The sequence below is a fragment of the Pungitius pungitius genome, chromosome 11 (genome assembly GCF_949316345.1).
Source record: "Pungitius pungitius chromosome 11, fPunPun2.1, whole genome shotgun sequence".
NCBI classification, from domain to species: Eukaryota; Metazoa; Chordata; class Actinopteri; order Perciformes; family Gasterosteidae; genus Pungitius; species Pungitius pungitius.
Window position 1 is genome coordinate 11,662,024 of NC_084910.1, and position 21,291 is coordinate 11,683,314.

A 21,291-nucleotide genomic window follows, 5' to 3' on the forward strand; every position below is an offset into this window, starting at 1 on the left:
AGTCATCGTGTGACTGAGGGATAGCACCTCCAAATAAGACGAGTTTCTCCAGTGCCCACAAACGGCTCTGAGCATTCAGGAAATCAACAGGAGTCTCTCCACATGGAAGCCGTGGTCAGTCCAGAGCTGACAAAAAAGGGCACATATCTATTTCTCCTCTGTCAAAATTGTTTTAAGGCATCTCATCAACGGAAGTGGTGTTAACCGACTACACAGTGGTTGAGTTAAAGGGTAACCGGTGCAGCACACCTTGATTTATCTGCCAGGATAATCAACCTTGAACATCTCGTCTGCAGAACTTATATGAAGTCGGAGACAGAATGAAATAATGGCCAGCTGTAAATGTTCAAAGGTTTGAGGCTGTGACGGTCTCGCTGAACTCATTGGATGAAGAATCGCTCTTTTCATGTTCACAGTAAATCATGAGGTTAAAACTCACCGTACATCATAAAGACCAACCGTTCACTTTTTTCGGGGCTTTTTCTGCTCCGCAAAACACCATCTGGGAGCCAGCATTCGTAAAGTGGTCCATGGTCATAGAGCAGTGATCAAAGCCCTCTGCTGGATCTGGTCTGTCTATGACACCACAACCTGCTGTTGAACGTTTGAATGCAGATAATCATCACCCTTTTCAAACAGTTAGGTTTGTATTGCTGTCTGTTCATGATGCTCATTTTATACATGAAATGAGTAGGGCCGCTTAAAAGCCGGTCTATGTACAGGCTATTTCCTCTTCTCTGTCTGAGTTTGTTTGTAATACAAGCTGATATTACAGATGCATATCAAACAAGGGTATCTAAATAATAAGATTACATTGAGGTGAACAAAGAAAGTTTAGAGTATTTTTTACAGAAGTGCTCGCTGTTATTACTTTAGACTAATAATAGACTTTCAAAATTGAATTATAAGAAAAATAGATACACACAAAAGTAATAAGCATGAGAGAGAAAGCTATTGTTGGTACACTAGCATTGAAAGTAGGTATTAATATTCATGGTCTACTTTGCACTATTTCATTTGTATGGCTTTGTTTGCTACAGTAGTCTCTAAAAATGGATCTAGGAAATGTCCACCAGATTTACAGGGCGGCAGTAAAGAGTGATCTCATTACTGTGGTTATGTTATGTTTAGTGCCATAGCTCATTATCAGGCGTTATTGCTTGATTGCTGGCTTTCTATTCTCAGTTTCATGAGAAATGACTCGGGACACAATTTAGCTGTATAAATATCTTATCACCAGGGTGTTTGTTTTTTCACCCAGTCATTTAGTGCTTTGTTTTGTCAGTGTGTATATACTGTACATGCATGTGGTGTCAAACTGAATTGGAGAGAAAGATATTGTTTCTGTGTCTGTGGGAGATAAAACAGAAACAAACAGGAGAAAAGAAAGACCGAGGGATCAAAGATGAGGTTGGAAGGCTCTCCCTCATCTCCATCCAGTTCTCCCCTGATCATCGACCCTGAGGAGAATAAACTCAATCCATGTTAAATTATAGATTAAGGCCCAACTCAGGCTGCGGTTTGGCAGCTAGCGGCGGCATCCGTGTCGAGTTTTAACCACTGCGACTGCTGTCAATGCCTTACCTCGCTGCCTTATTAAAATCAACATCAAACACTCACACCTCAGGATTTAAAAGAGACTTTATGAATATCTCATCCCGACAATGTGCTCTCTGTGAGGACGTGGCTGTGTTTTGTGAGGTTCCGTGGATGAGTTAACCCTAACAATGACACTTCTCTGGTCACATGCATCTTTTTTTATTCATTGATTAACTTGGTTATTTTATAAATAAATGAGTGCTGGTTAGCATTTGTTTTTATTGGTATTGTTCACTGTTCTTAAAGGGATAGTTCAATAGTCTTCAAGTGGTGAAATAGGCTTCCCAGACGATGCAGCCCGTCGAGATGGTCTTATCAGCTAAAAGTGCAGAAGGAGCTCCATGCAATGCCCGGGCTTATAGGTGATGCTCACATGCACTAACATGCACTAAATGGGCTGAGGACTATGTCAACAGAGCAAGGAGAAGCTCGGATAATAACTTACAGAGAGGCAGAGTGTCTTCTTTCTGTGCTCAGTCAATACTCCACTGCCGCTTTTCATAAGTAGTTGTGTTTTGCTCATATTAAGACTCTATATTATCTGTAAAGCATTATCTGTAAAGCACTTTTAAATAATAGCCATGGGAATTTGAAAAAAATGCATCAATCACAAATTACCACATATAATCAGTTGCCATGCCAAAGCATTTTATTCACACAACTAGATGATTGATTCACTCCCTTCTAGCACTTTGTTGTCTAATTATGCCCCTTTTAGAGGACAATTTATAAATAGCAGGTGAAAATGCCAATTAAACATATTGCATAAATATAGAGTCCAATCTATGTAAAAATGTGTGTATAATTTTGGTATAATCTGTGATTGAAAATATTAATTGTTATCTGCTATCAACAACAATAATGCAGTGACAATAATATTCTTACGTAGCAATATTTAGTTTATCCCTTACGGTGACTTCATCCGAAGCAAATCTCATAGGGCAGTAAAAGGCATCAAGATAATGTCCAGTATTAACATCAAACATAATACATGCAGTTTCAAAATGACATGCTGCCCAGAAAAACAAAACATTGTTTTGTGATGAATCTGAAACAACACAAAAAAATGTATATATACAAATTCTGCTTTAAAAGAACCTCAAAACTTTTATTTAAGCATTTTTATCTTGTACATAATGCGAAAGCATAGGCTTATGATAATATTTCCTTTTTACCCACAGCAATACACAGTCTGTTGTTTTCCTTGCTGTTGCTTGCTCATTACGGATTTGTGTAACAACACATTTCGCAAACAAATATAAGGTCGGGCCATAGATGTATAGTTCTTTGTTTGTCTCACTCAGGTGAGAGATAATTAATCAATGATTTACTGATAATCAATAATCAAAAATAAATTAATTATACCTTTATGGGTTAAATAATCTCTGACCCATTTGACAAAACAATTTGTATTCTGTGTCATAACTATTTCAGGAATTAGTTGGTATTTATTAATTTTATCGTTGGCTTTTTTGGCCTCTCACATTGTCCATCTAATTCCTTAACATAGAGACACAACGTTTCCATGAGACACACATGCAATTCACAGAAGAATAAGACAGCTGGTGGCTGGTCAATCAACGAACGTTGAAAATAATGCCATGCAGACAAAGCTTTGCAACCGAGGTAAGACCATAAGGAACATACAGGAACACGATCATGCTCCGGTCCATATTCAAAATGGCAATTTGAGTTTTTATTTGAGAGAAATCACAGTGATTCCTTTTGGTTTTGTAAAGGCGCTCTAATTGGCTTATGGAATTGAGGCAGTTCCCATTGCAAAACAATAGAGTTGTATGTTGCCGTCTTTGGTTTCAACAGTAGTCCCTCAATCTTATACATCTGAGTAATTAAAAGCAGCCAAATAGATAGAAGGATGGATGGATGGATATGTAGATGGATAGGACAAAATGAAAAAAGAAAGAGTTTGACCACTATGAATAATAATGCTCTCGAGTTTAACACAAACCTTGGGAAAACCAATACCCAGATTTGTAAAAAAAAGTTTAGGGTAATGAATGTGTTGGAAAATCTCAGGGTTCTGAGGGAGTCCCTTGTGATTAGCCTTTACTCAACACTTAGCTTGCTTTACTTCTTTCCTGTAGGCATCATGTTACCAGCTGCTGCTGAGAAACCTAACCTTGGTTTACTCTGCTTACGTAGACTTTAACCCAACCTTAGTGTTTTCCACAGGCATCAGAGTCTCTGTGGAGTCTCTGTGTTGATTTGTATCTGGGCCTTTATGGGGCTTAGGACTCTGATCGGATTCACCACTCTGATTGGACACTGAGGTTCTGCGTGTTTCCTGAAAGTTAGAGCAGAGCTCCTGCCATTTGTTTCGATTGGCATCCATCCCGTCAATCATCGGCTGCAACTTCCTGTTTAGCTTCAGCATTGCCTGGAAGCGACGGAGGAGAGCACACTTGATATTCCAGAACCCAAATAATGCTTTTATTGTTTTGATTTTTGAAAACAAGACCCACAATAAAAGGTTAAACTTTAAAGGAAGGTTTACCTGATAAAGGGGTTTACATATCCCATCTATCCACTCCAGCTGTAAGACAGGTAGTTCATCTTTGCGATTACGGTCAAATATGGCCTGCAGAGAGGTGATAATCTTCTGTTATACGTGGCCTGAAACATTCACTTCAATACTAGGCAAAAAAAATGCCCAAAAATACTAGGCAAAAAAAAATGGAAGATGAGTCTTTTAAAGCTTGCTTACGTACCGCGGGGGTCAACTTAAGCTCAGACCTCTCTCTGTCACCCTGTTCAAAGAATTCACTCGTCACCAGCTCTGCAACCTTAAATATAAGTAAACATAAATACCATCTATTAAAAAAAATGCTGTATTTTTCTAATGCAAATTTCTGCAGCCTAAAACAGTCAGTGTGACATTATGCACAAAGAAGTCCTTTTTAAATCAAATCCCACTCGTATTTCTACATGTGAAAGCACAGATGTGAGAAGCATCCGACCTGTTTGGATATCTTCCAGGGACGAGTGACTGCTCCCAGATCGCACCCCGTCATCAGCATGGACCTGTCGATGACATCAAAGCGAGTTTCTAGCTACTCGTTTGGCTGTTCAAAGTGAAAGTGTTTTGGGCCCAGAAAAGTTTTACTTAGCACAAAGGCAGACACCTGAGAACTTCTCTGTGGCCTTCATCTGTCCAGCTGAATTCCCCAGACAGAACAGACTCAAAGAACTTGGTTCTGCGCCTGACAATGGAACAACGCCATCAAGGATACGGAAAATGAAGGTTTTTATCACGTAAGCACAGAAATCCAAATGTTGAGTCTTGTTACTACACTGAGGCGTTTACCTAATAACATTTAATAATCTATAGCTTTTCTTTTTTACCAATTATGTAGTATTTCAGCTCTGAATCCATTAAGAAGAACACTTACTCAAAATGCAAAGTAAGGTCCGTGGAGAGAATGGCCTGCTTCAATAACTGCATCATGTTGCTGTACTCTTTTGAGCAGAGGTTTGCAAAGATATTGTGACCCTGGGAGAACAAAAATACAATAGCATACAGTAGCAGCATAAACAAAAGGCGGCAGGGATGAGTAATAGTTGCTAAAATAGTGGTTCCTTACACCAATGCATTGGTAAAGTCATCGCTCACTGTCAAATGCAGCAAACTGTAAATGCTAATTAGCGATGTGTATAGACCCCTCTGTCCTCTCTTAAAATAAATCAATACAGAGCACAGTTCCTGATGGTCAAACTAATTCCCATTGTCTTATCATCACCTGGGGCCTGACACACACTGCACACCAGTGTCTCTCTGGTGACCCAGCGCTTAAAGACACATAAAATGTTGAAATCATTCCATTAGTTGGTCTGACATGAAGTCATTTATACACTGGTGTGTTGGTGGTGCTTTGCTTGTTGACTAAAGGAGAAAATAAACACTCCGTGGTCAAGGAAAGCAAACTAAGGATAGCTACTCTAATAGAGTGAACCTCCCAATGACTTGGGCGTTGTAATGAAACAAAAGAATACTGATCTGACCTCACTTTGCAGGATCATGACTGCATGGTTGAAGTGATGATGCTCCAGGGTGGCTGATGTCCCGTAGAGCAGAGCCAAAGCAGAACCTGTCCTGCAGGAAAAATCAAGCAGCGAAACTCTCAGGCACATCAAACTCACCTGTGGGTCATCAAACCTTGGGCCTGCCTCACTTACTTGGCTTGAAATGCGTTGTTGGTTCCCCGGTGGTCCAAGTCGTGACATAGACAGCCCACCATCAGTGCCAGTATCTCAGCCTCCGTGAGGACGTCCCGGAAACTAGCTGTCTGCCAAAAGAAACACACACACACACATGGGCTCCGGATGACACGCTGCAGCCACAGCCAAGGACAAGGGCAGGCTGCAGCGTGTCATCCGCTCTGCAGAGAGGGTGATTGGCTGCAATCGGCCGTCTCTCCAGGACTTGTTGGCTTCCAGGACTTTGAAGCGGGCCAGAAAGATTGTAGCCGACCCCTCTCACCCCGGACATGAACTGTTTGTGCCACTTCCATCCGGGCAGGAGCCTGAGGTCCATCAGGACTAAGACCTCCCGCCACACTAACAGTTGCAGTGGCTCATCAACAGAGCCCGAGTCCCCCCCTGACTGACTCTCACTCTCTACATGTACATACACTTTATCACTTTCAATTGTCACCTTCTGTTAGCTGGTGCACTTTACCTTTATTTGTATTTTTATTTTATCTTTATTTCTAAACTTACTAACCTATAGCATATATTTTATTATATTTTTATCTTATTCCTGCACTACGTTGTCTGTTGTCCATTGTCGTACTGTCTGCTTTCATGCACCAACCGCCAAGTCAAATTCCATGTATGTCTGACATATAATGGCAATAAAAGTTTCCTGATTCCTCATCCTCCTCTTTACTCAGTGCAGGTTTATTCTATTCATTATTAATAAAAAGTAAGAAAAGATAAGAAACAATGTTAATGTTTTTCCTATGATGTTTCCTCTTAATGATGGTTATTGTTGATCAGAATCGGCTTCATAGGAAACGTATGCTTACGCAAACTTACTGTGATCATGACGAACATGCACTGCGACACGTTAAAGGCGTGCCTCCAGTTGTGATACGCTACGGTTCGATAGTTCTTCCTCACAGTCAAAAGCCAGCGGCATAAAACCTTCAAAATAAGACACACAGTTGATATACATACATACAACACACATACTGTAAACCCGGTGGGCGCCATAGTGCCTGACAAACATGTCACATGACATCTACGAGGGCCTCACCTCATAGTCAATTTTAAACTTTTGGACGACACCCAGTTCCAGAAACATGCGCAGTGATGCAGTGATCATAGCGTCGTTGTCCAAAGAGAAGTCATTGAAGTGAAACTCGTCGATGCCTAACTCACTGCTGAGGGGGATCTTTGCTGCCTTAAGGGGGCAGAGGACATGGCTCGTCAAACAGTGCCAGCAATGGAGGAGACACAGTTTCAAAAATACACCTACAACCCATCACACGTCACATTTCATACATTTCAGAAAGTTAGTGTCGGTACTGTATATTAAAGTTCATTATAATTACCTTAAGTCTGTCAACTTCCACCTTGGAACAAGTAGCATGGTAGGACAACATCTGGAAAAAAACACAAATCCAGATTGAAATGAAGCTTAGGCGAAAATTCAGTCAGGAAGACTGGACAGGCGTTGCCATTCTCGGTAGGCTTCCTCTCTCCATGGGGGCACACGGCCAGCTGATTAGGGGCGGGTTCAGGTAGTACCAGCCAACCAGATGTGGGTGATGTTACCGTAAACCAATTGCATCAGGGCTGGCAAACGTTAAAAGACTGTTCTCTCTCTCTGCTGTCAGTTGTCATTTCAGCGCGCACCAAAGGCGACCCGCCACCACCCCTGACACCTCCAATCTACAGCAGTACCTGGCACATCAGGAAATTGGAGCAACTTATTCTCTACCACCATCACCAGTGTCTGGACTCCCGAAGGGGGGGATATAGCTCGGCTCAGCATCCCGGCCCCTGGTCTTTCCTACGGCTGGATGGAGTCCAAGCCCCAAACACATTGCAATAACAAAATTAATGCATGTTATAATAAAGCACTGTTCAAACTTCAACAAGTCTCTCCGGATTGAAATGCTATTGGGTGCAAAATATTGCCAACTCTAACAGAAATAATCAATGCTTCAATGATTTTAATGCCTGTCTTTTCTTTCCTCTAGTATTTCCAAAGCCATGTTGTTGTTTTATTGTCGGTCTTCTTAAATCCATGTTTAGTGTTTAAAGAAACAGCAAAGATTATGTGACAGGAACACAGTAGGCCTTGTTGCCTTTGATGAGAGCCGTCCAGGCTGGAACATGTATTTATCATGAATTATTCAAAGCAGCTGAAATATTTATGTTAGAGAAGCAGAACCATGTTTGCTGAGGATAATGTGACTGCTCCTGTTAGATACCTGGCAATGGAGCGGAACACAGATGGAGACACTAATGAATGTGCAGAGCCTCAGCTAGGATTAATCAGTGACACTACATTCCACAGCTACCATTTTGTAGGCTTATTTTTTGCCTGTTTTATTCATAGTAATTTAGGAAGCTTTGATTTACTCTGTAACAGAATACCTATTTTCCTGCATCAGTCTATGAAATATTGAGCTTGCTAGTTGATTACAAGGTATCGCTTATAATTAGCCCAGTGCGCGGTCACAGTAAACCTGTGTTTAACGTTGTGAAATCAAACAACATGAAGGTTCCGACAGCAGAACGACTTAAATAAGTTAAGCATGATGGTTGGGCTTAAAACAAGAGCATCAACGTGTATACATTGTAATATAAGCAAACACAAATAACATAACTTTTGAAGTAATAAGTAACATTTTGGGACACCAACGTTGGTCTCAAACTCTGGTCTCCTGTATTTGTTTGTCCAATCCACCTCCCTTTCCTGTCATCAGACGGCCGAAGCGTTTTCTCTGAGCGTCTAACAAGGGAAGGATTACGTGAAAGTGCAGCGAGTTTCAAACGCTCGCCAAAGGGTGCGTCGCTATCTGAGGCCAGCAAAGTGTTTATATTTGATGCGCTGGAAAGGACAATGGGCTTCAGTGTTCTCTAGAGACTGGTGGCTAGTCGGTGATGTATTCCTCTAATATCTCTGTAACTTCACCTCATTTATTTTTCATTTTCAAAGAGAGAAGAATGATGCGAAAAGAGAAAGAAAAAAAATGATGTCCTCAAAAGTGGTGGAAGTAAACATTACATTTGCTGTAATAAAAAGGTTGCAGTGCTTACGTCGAGGGCCACTGACTGCTTGGCCCACGTCTTCTTAACTTGGTTGTACATCATAGTGTTGTTGATTCCAAGTCCACAGAATATCACAAATGCCTGTAAAACAAATGAAAATCCAGAGAAATGAACACAAAAATTGGCATATTTGTATCGAATGCAAAATTCAGACACTCCCATTTTTCAGGGAACCGCTCTGATTAGAGCTTTACAAAACAAACCTCAAACAGTCTCTGATCTGCATCGTTGAACGTTTTCCTGTCCAAGCGATTCAGAATTTGTGCAACTCCTGCAGAAATGACACATTTCCACATTGACTTTATGGTGAAAACAGATTTCCCAGTGACGACTGGTTGATATTATCTGGTCCATTTACCAATTATCTGATGAGTTCGGTTCCAGATGGGTACACATAACACTGATCTGATGTGAAATCCTGAGGCCTGATCCGCCTGTAAATAGAGGAGACCATAGAGTGACAATAGAGTTTGTGTTTATTCCAGAAATGCATATTTTAAAGAGCTGCCCGCAACCAAATGTTATATTTGAGAGGAACATTAACTTAAATGCGTGTATAACGTGCTGCAGCCTGAGGCGTGCGGGTGTCCATCATTATCATTGTTTCCACACCTCAGCATCGAATCGTGGGTCCTGACACACATCGCTGATGTTCACAGGCAGTCCCGTAGAAGCCACCAGCTCAGCAATGCTGTTATTGATCAGCCAATCAGAGCACGAGAGCTTCTCCATGCTTATGTGCCCAATAACACGAACAGGAAACAATAATTAGGTTCAGCAGCAGTGATTTTGAGTGTGTTATGGATTCGTATAAATGCACATCACATGTATCCATTTAGGGTGTGTGTTAGTGATTTGGAATCATCTTTTCCATTATGTTCCTTTCACCTGATGTCACGGTCCATGTTGCACAGGGGAGACATGAGTTCAAACGTCTTGGAGAACTTCACAACCTACAGAAGACACAGGTATCTGCTATAACGACGTTTAGCAACAAAGCTAGGAGTGTTTTGATTCAAGAACAGATACTTTTTTAATATGAAAGTGAAAAAAAGTGCATTTGTGCAGAACAAACATAAAAACTTAGAAGAGCCTCACAGGTGAGTCAATGTCGTCAAGGAGGAGCACAGAGCAGCGTTCACACTGCAGCAGGGTCAGCGCTCTCTGCATGATCTTCCTAACAATCTTCTCCAGGTCGGTCTGCTCCTCAAACAGGTCATTGACCACCTCCAGCAGAGCCTGTGGCAACGAGAATGCTAGTTGTGCTGCTATGGATTCTCCAGCTACTATAAAACAACCAGATGATTGATTTATGAAGGCAAAGTTTAGCCTACTAGTCTCTTACCCTACTCCTTTCATACTCCTTGCGAGACTCCGAAAACAACTTGGCATTGGAGATCGATATTCCACAGAATGGTAGATACATCTGCAGAACCTGAGTAAAAGTAGCAAGAAAAGTGGTACAAGGCGTCTTGCATAATGAAGTATAGCTATCTGTATGCTAAACAAGAGGGCATGCTACTGGTTGAGAGAAAAGAAAAGATTAAGTGGGAATTGGGAGAAGCAAGTCATGATGGAGTTTGCTGCTTCTCTGCACAAATTTACTTCAATAGATTCCTCGGTAATGAAGTATTGATCTAGAGAAAGAAGGCATTTAGTGAGATATCGCGGTACCCAAAAATGTGGAGGTAAGCTGACAGATCCCGCTGTCAGTGTATTTGTAGCTTAGACGCAGTCACATTGAATTTGATTAGATTCTCATACAGTAAAATGTTAAAAGAGCTTAAAATTCTGCCAACTCAATACTTAAAGTCTAAAGTGGATAGTTTTTGAGTAGGCGCGTAAAGAGTTGCATTAAGAAAAAATGATTTTCCACAACATTGCTCTGCCACCTTGTGGACAAACTGCAGAATCTCAGCACAGTTGAACTGAAAGGTAAACAAACATTAACAGTTTGATCGTTCAGGTCATACAAAGATCGTACAAAGTATGTATCAAACAAGTACCTTTTCTGTTTTAGTGCCAGATACTTGTCACATAAACAAGATACACAATATATTATTTCTTCATCATCAAACTTGTAGAATAAAATCTGAATCTTTGTGCAGTAAAAAAGAGTAAAAAACATATTCTAGTGAATCTCTTCCAAGCAGGTTGCCCAGGGAGCCATCTGTAAAAGTGTATCCACCTTAAATGTGTTTCCTAAGTGTGTGTGTATATTGCAAAGCAAGACATTTTTAATGCTTCACACTTACTGAGAGGTTGACCTCTCTTCATTCTACTGTTTTTCATCCGAGGGAACACTTTCCTCCTCTTCCCAGCCATTAAGATGATTCAATGGAAAAACACTGTACAGCTGCATGTGTCAAGCGCCTCTCTGCAAAAAGCGTGTGAGTGTGTGTATGTGTTTGTTTGTGTGTGTATGTGTCTGTGTGTGCGTGTTCCACAATAATCCAATTTTTACCATCTCTGAAATGCCCTTAATGGACAAACCAATTACAATAAAAGTGAAGATATTAAATAGCGGATAAAATGCACTGAATGGGAGAATCCCCCGCTAACATGCAACTGAGACATAATAAAACAGCTCACCTTCTCATCATCCTCAGTAAAGGGAGTGCCCATGGGATTTTTGTTGATTGCTTGTACAACGCCTATGACTTCCCCATCACTGTTACAGATGGCCATACAGAGGATGGACTGAGTCTTGTAGCCTGTTAGCTTGTCTATCTCATCACTGAAGCGGTGGTCCTGCAATAGCCGTCAGATAAACAAATGTTAAACATAACATATGCATGATTAACACACAAATAACTTAAGATAACTTAAAAAGGACTAGTAAGAACTGCAAATTTAACAGTATGACAATACATTTCTATACTTTTATTTTTTATTTTTCACAAATATTTTAAGAAGGAAAAAACTATGATTCCCCTGACATATATCTAAACTATTGCAGTAATAGACCTCAGTGGGAATTGGCATAACCATGTTGCCTTATCTTGCATGCAGCCCAGGGCCATGATATAATGATGTGGGCTTGTGGGAAGAATTACAGCATCTGATTGCCTTTTTCTTTTAGAGAGACAGGGTTTTCTTTTCAAATGACATAATTGAAGTAATTAGAGCCTTTCTCCATTTCATTTTTTTTTTGTGTTCCATTGTTCAACTCTGAGTTCGGCTGAAATAAACATTACATTATTTAGTGACATGAATGTAGGAACGTCTATTCCCAATGGAGAAAACCCCTCATACCCACATCATTAATCGATAGCTTCGCTGCACATTAAATCTATATATTCACCATATAGCAGGCTCACCTCATATGCGTTTGGGATGTTTACAGTTTCCCCGTGCTCTGCCACATATCCAATGATACCCTTCCCCCAGGGCACCTGCACTTCATTGGAGTTGAGGGTGCTGGACGATGGCCTGACAGTGGTGCCAGAGTGAACGTCAAAGAATTTGGATACAAGTGTCCTCTTGTGTGCGGGCCCCTCCACGAGGAAAAGCGAACACCTGTCTGCATCCACCAAGATGCACACGTTAATCAGGATCTTGTAACTGAGGTTTGTCAGGTCCAAATCGTTGGAGATGTCCTTCACCAACTCCAAGAAAAACTCCCTCTCGTTGGTTTCCTTGAGCCTGTATTTGTAGTCGATGGCGCTGGAGGCGTACTGGGGCACGTTGACCCGGGACTCCAGCAAGGCGCTCAGGATGTGCGCGGTGGTCGGAGGCAGCGAGCTGGCTTTACGCAGGAGCGCGCGGCGCCTCATGCTGGACTGGGACCCGTGCTCGCTGAGACTCACGTGCTCGTCGTAGGTCCGGTTTGCGGTGCTGGCTTTGGACCGCGCGAAGTTCCGTCGCAGCTCCATGTGGGACGATCTGCGCCGGAGCCCGTCCGGGTTGCTCGCCCACGGAGGGTCCCTGGCGGCCGCGGCACGCTTCTCGTCGGCTGCGGACACTTTCAACGGCTGGTGCTCCTTCAACCATCTGCTAACCTGGTCGCATTTCGCTTTTCGAACGAGATACTCCTCGAAGAGGTCCGGATGGCGATCCAAAAAGGCTTCAACGTCCGAGAAGTCAAATGTTGTCATGGTGAGAGGTGCCGTGCGGACCGACTGAGACGCTGAAATGAAGGAGAGCAGGAGTTGGGGATGTCTGGATGACGGCGGGATGCGACTGCAGCAGAGCTTTTCAGAGAAGTGATGTCTTCAAAACAGTAATGCATCTATTCCCTTTATGAGACACTTTCACCCTGAAAGACTGGTAGCAAAGGGGGTCAAACTAATTCGTTTGTTTTTTTGTGATCGGATCGATGATGATCGAGAGTCGTTACAGCTGTCAGTCAAGTCGACATTGAGTGCCTGTGGGGGAAACTATTGAGAGGTGTAGAAAAACACAGCGCTTACATATTCTCCTTAGAAATTGAAGGGAAAAAAACTGCAGAGGAGGCTGTTCACTCGCTCTCTTTATTCTTTACCACCAGAGACACCCTTTGCAGGCCTCCAATCAAAACCCAGCACGGATTTCAGTTTAATTTTGGCTGCATTTAAAGAATGACTGGGAAAGTGCTATATCGGAGTAATAGAGAGAAATATGCACATGCACACACTGAAACAGCCACACACTACACTGCAGTAGTGAAATGTGTTTTGTTTTTTTACCCACTGGGCTGCAGACAATGGGCCAATGGCCCCTGACGCTTAGGTAGGATTCACACAGATTTAACCAAACCTCAACCTTCATATACGTGCATTTGTGGTGTATCACTGAGAGAACGACAGAAGACCAACGGTCAGTATAAGGACCTGCTGCACAGGCTGTGTCAATTTTGAATTAGTAAATCTTTAACTTCATATTATTACATAATAAATATTCCTACATCAAATTACCGAAATCGAATTGATAACCTGGCTCTGCTTCTAGGTGGTTTTGAGGGGGCCGGGGGGTTTACTATGTTGTTTCAGGGATCACAAGGGTCACATGGCTTATTTCAGGTCTCTAACAGACTTTTTTGACCGATGGATTGAGCCGATAATTTGGAGCTAATAGCCGATGCCAATTTTCTTTTTTCCTGTAGAGAGAAGTGCATTCATTTATCTGTGTTTTAGAGGTTTTTGTAAATACACAAATTACAGAGTAAGTTCATCTTCAATTGGTGTGTAGAACCCTGTAGGGATTAAGCACAAACTTGAATGTGCACAATCAGTTAGTATCATTGGGGAATCACTGCTGGCTATGGCATATTTTAAATTCAGAAGCAGGGATTTCATCCAGAGAACACCAGCTCCGCTGGGGCAGAGCCCGGTAATTGGTTACTGGACTTAGCTTAGGCTGCTTGATACGACTCGGGTGTTTTGCTGAGACTTTGGACAAAGTCTCTTAGGAATCCCAATTAAAAAGCAGAATGCAGAATGTGGGTCTTGTGTGGGCCAAAAAGACAAGGCAAACCTTGCAGCTTTGAACACAGTCATGTCCAACAAAAAGGCAGCTGCATTGATTGCACCGAACATCTTCACTGTTTACTGATTTAAAACTTGTATTTAGAAACAGTTGCTCCAGGTTTCTGTTTTAAGGGATGGGAGTCGATCAAGTGGGCTTTTGAGGCCCTGAATACGTTTTTCAGTTTTTAATCACCTTCTCACTGTTAGTAATGGGTTCCCACATGCACACACTATTTTCTTCTCAAGTTTTGGATGTTTTTACATTTGTATCATCAGAAGGTATTTCTTTGTGTGCCTCTCGCGTAGTTAATGGAGATGTGACATACTGCTATACACCAGCTATACGTTCAGTGTGACATCTATAAAGAAAGACTTTGCAAATGTAATTTGAAACTGAGAAATACAAGGCAGTCCTTCTTCTCTGACATCATAACCAATAGTGATAACACACGCTCATTATTTGCTAACGTCGCCAGGGTAACGAACCCTCCACTGTCAGTGTGTGTTGAGCTCCAATCCTTTCCCTTTTTAATGACAAGATTCTGAAAATTAGAAAAACGTTACCTCCACAAGAAGCACAGCATGTGCTGTCGCCATCTCTAAATTATATATATATACGTATATATCATGACACATTTTCATTTAATCAACCATGGAAATCTGGAATGATATATATCCTAAGTCCTCCTCCTGCTACCAACACACCTTTTCGAGAATATTTCAAACTACATGAAAACTGATCTTTTACAAATTGTAAACACATGCCTTACGCCAGGGGTCTTCCCACAGGCCATGCAAACTGAAGTTAATAAACCAGTCTTTAAAAAGGCTAATTCAGACTTTGCAACATGGAGAATGTCAGGGAGCGGTGCTGGTGCAGGCTGAAGGCAGGACTCAAATGCAGGATCTTCCAAAGGTGCTCTTTATTCATAAACAAAACAGGAGGACGGGCACCAACGACGGCTGACATAGACAATGATGCGACAAGGGACAACAGGCACACAGGGCTTAAATACACTAGGAAGGTGCAGGTGATTGGACACAGGGGGAAACCATCAGGCAATCACAGGACAAGGCAGGAAGGGAAGCTACCCAGGGACACGAGAGACATGAAAACTACAACATAAGAGAGGAAGCAGAACCAAACCATGACAGAGAAAGTATAGTACAATATCAAAACTCCCATTCTTTAGTAAAATAATTTAAACTAATATTTAAACAAAGACAGTTTCAGAACTACGGTTCTAGTGTTACTGGTTCTGAGTGCTGCATTGGACACGGTTGGCCACGACATAAAAGTCTTTGTTGGACTTTGTGGCACAGCAATAAACTGGTTTGAAGTACCAAGAGCACTTTGTGTCTGCAGCTAATTACACATAAGTGGACTAAAATTACATGTGGTGTTCCCCAAGGTTCAATTCTGGGGCGCTCAGGTTTTGTAAAAAAAACAATCAGACGACTGCAGTAGATTCAAAGCGCTGCAGCCCGAGTCCTATAAGACAAAGGAAGTGGAGGACGGCACTGCCGTTCTGAGGGCTTTACAATGGCTCTCTGTCCAACTTTACTTTAAAATCCTGCTGTTGGTTTTTAAAGCAGTGAATGGTTTAGGGCCAAAATAGATTTCTGACTTTACGAACAATCTCAACCTCTCAGGCCGTGTGGGACTCGTTCCCGGTTTCACAACCAAACACGGAGGAGCAGCGTTCAGTTTTTCTGCTCAACAAATCTGGAACAAACTCCCGACAAGCAGCAGGTCTGCAGAGATTCTCAGCTGCTACAAATGAGGGTTGAAGATCTTTATGTTTGTTGCTGCCTTTAATTGAACTATATTCAAAAATGATGCTTCTTCAAATCCTTTATTTGAAGGGAAGAGAGTAGAACCTTTGTCCTGGAAACCCCAAAAAACAATACAGGGAAGACTTAAAAACCTCTGGTTCTGTGAATTAAAAATGTTCAGGTTGTAACCTCGGTTCTGGGAACCTAAAAGTTATTCATATTTCTTTCACCTTTTGTTTAATTGGTTCTATGTAGAGCACTTTGAAATGTCTTGTTGTTGAAATATGCAATACAAAAAAAACTTTCCTTGCCTGGTCTCCCCTGTTACTGTTAAGAATGCGTAAAATGAAGTTATTCTAAAACTCAGAATCCTGACACATTGCCATTTCACCTCCAAAAAAGGGGAAAACAATTTGCATTGGTTACTTTTAGTCCTTTTTACATTCATCAGAATCGTAGGTGTTGGCTAAAGTGACAAATTATCCCTATTCATGCTCGCTCAGTCATGACAGAGTATTAGCACCACGGACTCTGCACGTCTAGCTTTCCAACAAAAACCTAGAAGAAGATGTTCCAGAAAATGAGCACATAAATCAACATAAGAACAGCATGATCCTCAGACTGGGTTTCTCCTTCGAGGTTGTACCTGAAACTTTCTTTGAACAAATTTTTGCAAACAGTCTGAATGTATAACTGTATCTCCGTTGCCTAAGAATGTAGTCAACGAAACAAGAGTCCTGTAACCAAACACCAACACACCGAGCTCAGCCTGTGTCTGGTGTCAGCTTGTGCTCCGCCGTACCCAGCTTCACTTTATTATTACCTGATGCTTAGTTGTATGAATTCAACATACTGCGGATGTAATATGATCAGATCCACACTTGATGTTTGGGTGATTGGCATCCAGAGAAGTGATTAACCACTACAAGAAACTTATGTAATATGAAATATTAGCAGATTCTAACCTCACCCCTGAGTTATTACTGGGTAAAAAACTATTTTCACAAGCTTGCAGGTTATGGACCTTGGCAAACCAAATGTATTCAGTCTTTTGTGCTTTAGCGCTATTAAAACCACATCTCTGCTCACACACTATGTGCTGTGGGCTGGATTGGGTGTCACTCCGATGCTATTGTTCATTGTAACGCAGTCACTCTGGCCGTCCCAGGAATCCAATCCCAACTCACTGGGCACAGGTGAAGACAAGAGAGTTCTGCTCCGTCGAAGAAAGCTTCAACATTTCCATCTGACCATTTTTAACAAGAAGACTGCGAGAGAAGAAGAGATAGTTTTTGTTATTTAGCTCTTGTGCCATTCGCGTTCTACCCCCGACCAGGTAAGTGAGCATGACAGTGTGATTTCATAATTATGAATGGTCTCTAATGAAAAGTAAATAATCCTTTGATGAGTCCTCACCAAATTTTTAAATCTTTGATTTTGTATTATTACATAGAAATATTCCTCGATCAAAAGGTCAAAATCTAATTCATAACCTGGGCTGCTGCCAGGTAGTAGTTTAGGAGAAGTCTACTATATAGTTTCAGGGATAAGTCACATAGCTCCATTTTAGGTCTTTAACAGCCTTTTTGACGGAATCAAAACGGTTTCTTTTCATTCGGCGAGGCATAAGTTGTCAGTTTTACTCACACTGCAGCATACGCTGATACACTATGGACTCATGTGTGTCAACATGCCATTACAGATGGTGTCCAAGGCTTCCCCAAACCACAGCACCCCGTCTGATTTAAATGGGAACTTTGCTTACGGAGAAAACCACATAACTGAGTGAGTGTAAAACATTTTGCATGTAAATAAAAAATGCAACACATCAGATTAAAGATGTTATTATATTATGTTTTTCCCTTGCGGGCGCACTACCAGTCAACAACGTTTTAACAATGCTGGCAGAAAGAAAAGTAAAGTTCGTCTCAATGACCAACTGTGAGTAGCCATTCATTTATTAAAGCTATAGTCGTTATTAACATGAAGAATGATATTAACGTTGTTTCTTTTCATAGCATACCAAAACCAACTAATATCAATATAGCGTGAGTAATTTCTGTTTTGATTATTTTATCTTTAAAAGCTGTCTGCCTCAAATTTTGATTATGCTTCATCTTCATTTAATTTCCTGGTAACAGGGAGAACATGATAAATATAGGAACTCCAAAACAGCATCCCTATTTATCCCACATCTCCAAGTTTGCAATGTTCCCATCCTTCCGCTCCCCAGATGACCATGAAACAGGAGTCGCACACAACATCACCGTGCTGAGGAAAACTAAAGGTGAAAGTAAAACCTGGCGTGGTTAAAGGTTAAATCTAATCAAAGACATATTAAATGTGAAGTTTAATATGTCTTTAATTCAATGTGCAGGTGGTCCATACAGACATGAGGTCTTAGAGACGCCCATGAAAACCAGGACAAAAGCTGTTACGTGGACTGGAGAACACAGATCCTTAGATGTGAGTCAGAAAATGCTTTATATAGCTTCCCATTATCAATGAGAGCAACCAATACATCAAATCACACTTGATCTCAGGATTATTTTTAATTTACCAGTGTTCTTTCTTTTGCAAACAAAGCCGTTGAAAGAAGAAAATCAGGTTTTCCACCCCACTGCTCCAAAGACGTTGCTGCCCAACCCTATAACTCGTGCCTGGGATTTGTCATTTTCTGAGCGGAAAAGCAACATGCTGAAGAATTTGGAGCGATCACACTGGGTCACCTCCTACCAAATGCACCACACAGGTAAAGAAGCCCAAACATATCTTACTGTTAGTGCAGTGCAATAGTTATTGGAATGGAGAGTGGGTCTGAATCTATTTTTTTCATTTGGAGAGAGGACTACAGCTCCCTGTACCATTAAGAGCTTTGGCACACACAAAACCTTCTGTCCCTTCTGCAGGGACAGACTGAAATAAAATAGAAATCAACCCCTGCTTTCCCAAAAATTGATTTCGTATAAATCCCTTCAACATAAGAAACAATACCTATGGAATATGTTCTTTTGGATCCAACATGAAGCTGAAAAGTTATGTATTAGAACAAAAAGGATATGCATTATTTTAACTTCAACATTATCGTTGTTACTTGATTTTTTTTAAGGATCTGGGCCAGCGAATCCGCTCATGATGGATGATTTCAAGGAAAAAATCTGTGACCTTACTGAGATGAATACACATGCTGTACCACTGGTAGAATCCTTGAAAAACATGACACCTTTGTACAGCAGCAGTTGCTCTGGGCAACACTAATCCCATTAAATTCCTTCCCCTACAGAGAGAAAGGTCTTTTCCTGTATTTGTTCCCTCCAAACCCAGAGGAGGATGTAGAAGAAGACAGCGGGAAAGCTGCAGTCCAACTGCTCTTGAACTCCCAAATCAATCTCAAGCTCCAAACCAATGCTCTCCTCCTGCTGCTATGAGCCAACACGGGCATCAAGAGATCTCCGCTAATTTTAACGAGACACCACAAGCTAAACAAAAGTATCAAAATCAATCCGAGCACACGTCTGGCTCCACAGAAGTTCAGAGCACTGAGCCGGTGGTCTTACACAAGCCACCAACTGAGGGCAGGAGCTCTCTGTATGAGAGCAGGGAGAGAGAAAACGGCAAATTACAACTTTGTCCAAGTCCAGTGCAGGTCCCCTTGTCCCAGATCAACATCTCAGCTCCAGAGCCGGCCCTAGAGACGGGGCTCCCCAGTGAGAAGAGCTTGAGCGAGCCGCGTGGGGGACATCTTTGTACCTTCAGACAGCCATCTGTGGTCGAAGAGCTGACAAGTATCGGATCAAATGCAAAGTTATCATCAAGGGCAGCTTCAGAGCAGCAGAGGGCAAAGGGCAGAAGGCTGCCAGGCAGCACGTCCAATCCCAGCATCCTGCCGAGGCCTCCTGTCCTCCCAGGCATCCGCCCCGCGTGCAGAGTTGGATCGCAGGGTGGAGAAGGAGCAGCTCTCTGCCTCCTGGACCTTCAAAATTCATTCAGTAAGTCAAAGGCCCATCATGAATTTAACCGCAGCATCGCACTTGCTGCCGTGAACCTGAGGGACAACGTGGTCACAGGGAAGAAGCACGACTTCTACGGGATCAATTGTTACCACCTGCATGGATGACACTGGACATGACTTTTCACCAGATGTAGCAGCAAATAATAGTTGTTTTTTAATTTGAGAGCTAGAATTTTTAAGAATGAAACCATTATACACAATGTAAGAAACCTTGAGTATGTTACAATGTTTTGTGTCAGAGTGTCGGGCTGGAGCAGGTTGAAGTGAGGACTCAAGCGCAGAGTTTTTATGATATATGAGTTTGTCTGGTATAAATGTTTGGATCCAAATTTAATCAATGAGGTGAAACCCAGACATTAATACACTGGTTTTCAATGTGGAAAAGTATAATAATAATAACAATTATATATATATGATTCATATTGTACTCTGTACTCTCAACATTCTCCGCATTCAATTAGCAAGAATTGGTTAGAAAGTATTATAAAATTACCGCCTTATAAAACGCTCTCATAAGCCACAGTTGTTCTTAAGGTTGAAATGAAAGGAACAACCTTCAAAGCAGACTCCTGTGAGTCCAGTGTGTCTGTACACAGAGTGAATATTCAGCGGTTGTAACTTCATAATGACACACATGAATGCTTGGGTCTTTAGTGTAAATGGTTTTACATTTACAAAGGAGAAAACTTCTTTTAAGATGAGATTCCTCCCTGAATGTCACACAGAGTTCAACACAGTATTGTGTTGGTGTGTTATGGAAGTCTTCTCGTGCTGCAGTTACCTTCCAGCTTGCCAGTGTGAAAAGAAAAAATGGCTTTTTTACACGTAATCTGTTGCAGTCTGGCTGAATCTCTGCAAAGAGGTTTTTGTTCTGGAAAGTCCTTGAGCAGGGAGCCTGCAACCTTGTGTGATTTAAGAGGCTCTTATTCAGGCTTTCAGAAAATAAGAGAATCTCTTTCAAGGGAAATAGACAACTGAAAATTATTGTAGAATATTGTAGATCTAGCTGTAGTGCAATTTGTAGCCAAGTGGGTTTTTATTGGTAATCAATTGTTTCCCCTTTTGCTATTGTACGTGTATAATAAAACCTGCATCTGTATGTATACATAAAATAACTGGAATTCTGTCGCATTTATCGTCCCCTAAAAATTTTAA

The 21,291-nt window shown here is 41.5% G+C and overlaps 3 protein-coding genes across 4 annotated transcripts; 2 read left to right on the forward strand and 1 right to left on the reverse strand.

The window, feature by feature from the left end:
• Window positions 1-1,804: 1,804 nt before the first annotated feature.
• Window positions 1,805-16,286, reverse strand: pde11al (phosphodiesterase 11a, like). Its single transcript, XM_037454933.2, has 20 exons — window positions 12,222-16,286; window positions 11,494-11,652; window positions 10,247-10,336; window positions 10,000-10,140; window positions 9,790-9,854; window positions 9,514-9,634; window positions 9,260-9,335; window positions 9,105-9,172; window positions 8,890-8,982; window positions 7,173-7,223; window positions 6,875-7,021; window positions 6,655-6,762; window positions 5,794-5,903; window positions 5,620-5,710; window positions 5,010-5,110; window positions 4,743-4,820; window positions 4,578-4,641; window positions 4,329-4,403; window positions 4,115-4,198; window positions 1,805-3,997 (listed from the first exon to the last, which is right to left on the reverse strand). The coding sequence occupies exons 1-20, from the start codon at window positions 12,996-12,998 to the stop codon at window positions 3,755-3,757; spliced, it is 2,742 nt and encodes a 913-aa protein (XP_037310830.1). The 5' UTR covers window positions 12,999-16,286; the 3' UTR covers window positions 1,805-3,754.
• A 949-nt stretch (window positions 16,287-17,235) lies between these two features.
• LOC119197770 (sperm-associated microtubule inner protein 4) lies at window positions 17,236-19,124 on the forward strand. Of its 2 annotated transcripts, XM_062565620.1 has the most exons (7): window positions 17,236-17,460; window positions 17,827-17,909; window positions 18,006-18,065; window positions 18,143-18,172; window positions 18,266-18,411; window positions 18,502-18,590; window positions 18,711-19,124. In XM_062565620.1, the coding sequence occupies exons 2-7, from the start codon at window positions 17,827-17,829 to the stop codon at window positions 18,918-18,920; spliced, it is 618 nt and encodes a 205-aa protein (XP_062421604.1). In that variant the 5' UTR covers window positions 17,236-17,460; the 3' UTR covers window positions 18,921-19,124. The 2 variants fall into 2 exon arrangements, with proteins under 2 accessions (XP_062421604.1, XP_062421603.1); XM_062565619.1 differs by lacking the exon at window positions 17,236-17,460 and having other exon boundaries at window positions 17,658-17,909.
• A 113-nt stretch (window positions 19,125-19,237) lies between these two features.
• On the forward strand, window positions 19,238-20,365 carry LOC134132882 (uncharacterized). The gene is made up of 2 exons (XM_062565618.1): window positions 19,238-19,322; window positions 19,408-20,365. The coding sequence occupies exons 1-2, from the start codon at window positions 19,257-19,259 to the stop codon at window positions 20,239-20,241; spliced, it is 900 nt and encodes a 299-aa protein (XP_062421602.1). The 5' UTR covers window positions 19,238-19,256; the 3' UTR covers window positions 20,242-20,365.
• Window positions 20,366-21,291: the final 926 nt, after the last annotated feature.

Bases quoted from the DNA above. Each gene is read 5' to 3' on its own strand.
- pde11al (XM_037454933.2), bottom strand. From the start codon at position 12,998: ATGACAACATTTGACTTCTCGGACGTTGAAGCCTTTTTGGATCGCCAT. The intron at 11,653-12,221 runs GTGAGCCTGCTA...CGGCTATTGCAG, and splicing joins ACATCCCAAACGCATATGAG to GACCACCGCTTCAGTGATGA. The intron at 5,711-5,793 runs GTAAGTGAGGCA...TTTTTCCTGCAG, and splicing joins AACAACGCATTTCAAGCCAA to GACAGGTTCTGCTTTGGCTC.
- LOC119197770 (XM_062565619.1), top strand. From the start codon at position 17,803: ATGTGTGTCAACATGCCATTACAGATGGTGTCCAAGGCTTCCCCAAAC. The intron at 17,910-18,005 runs GTGAGTGTAAAA...GCGCACTACCAG, and splicing joins GGAGAAAACCACATAACTGA to TCAACAACGTTTTAACAATG. The intron at 18,412-18,501 runs GTGAAAGTAAAA...TTCAATGTGCAG, and splicing joins CGTGCTGAGGAAAACTAAAG to GTGGTCCATACAGACATGAG.
- LOC134132882 (XM_062565618.1), top strand. From the start codon at position 19,257: ATGATGGATGATTTCAAGGAAAAAATCTGTGACCTTACTGAGATGAAT. The intron at 19,323-19,407 runs GTAGAATCCTTG...CTTCCCCTACAG, and splicing joins ATACACATGCTGTACCACTG to AGAGAAAGGTCTTTTCCTGT.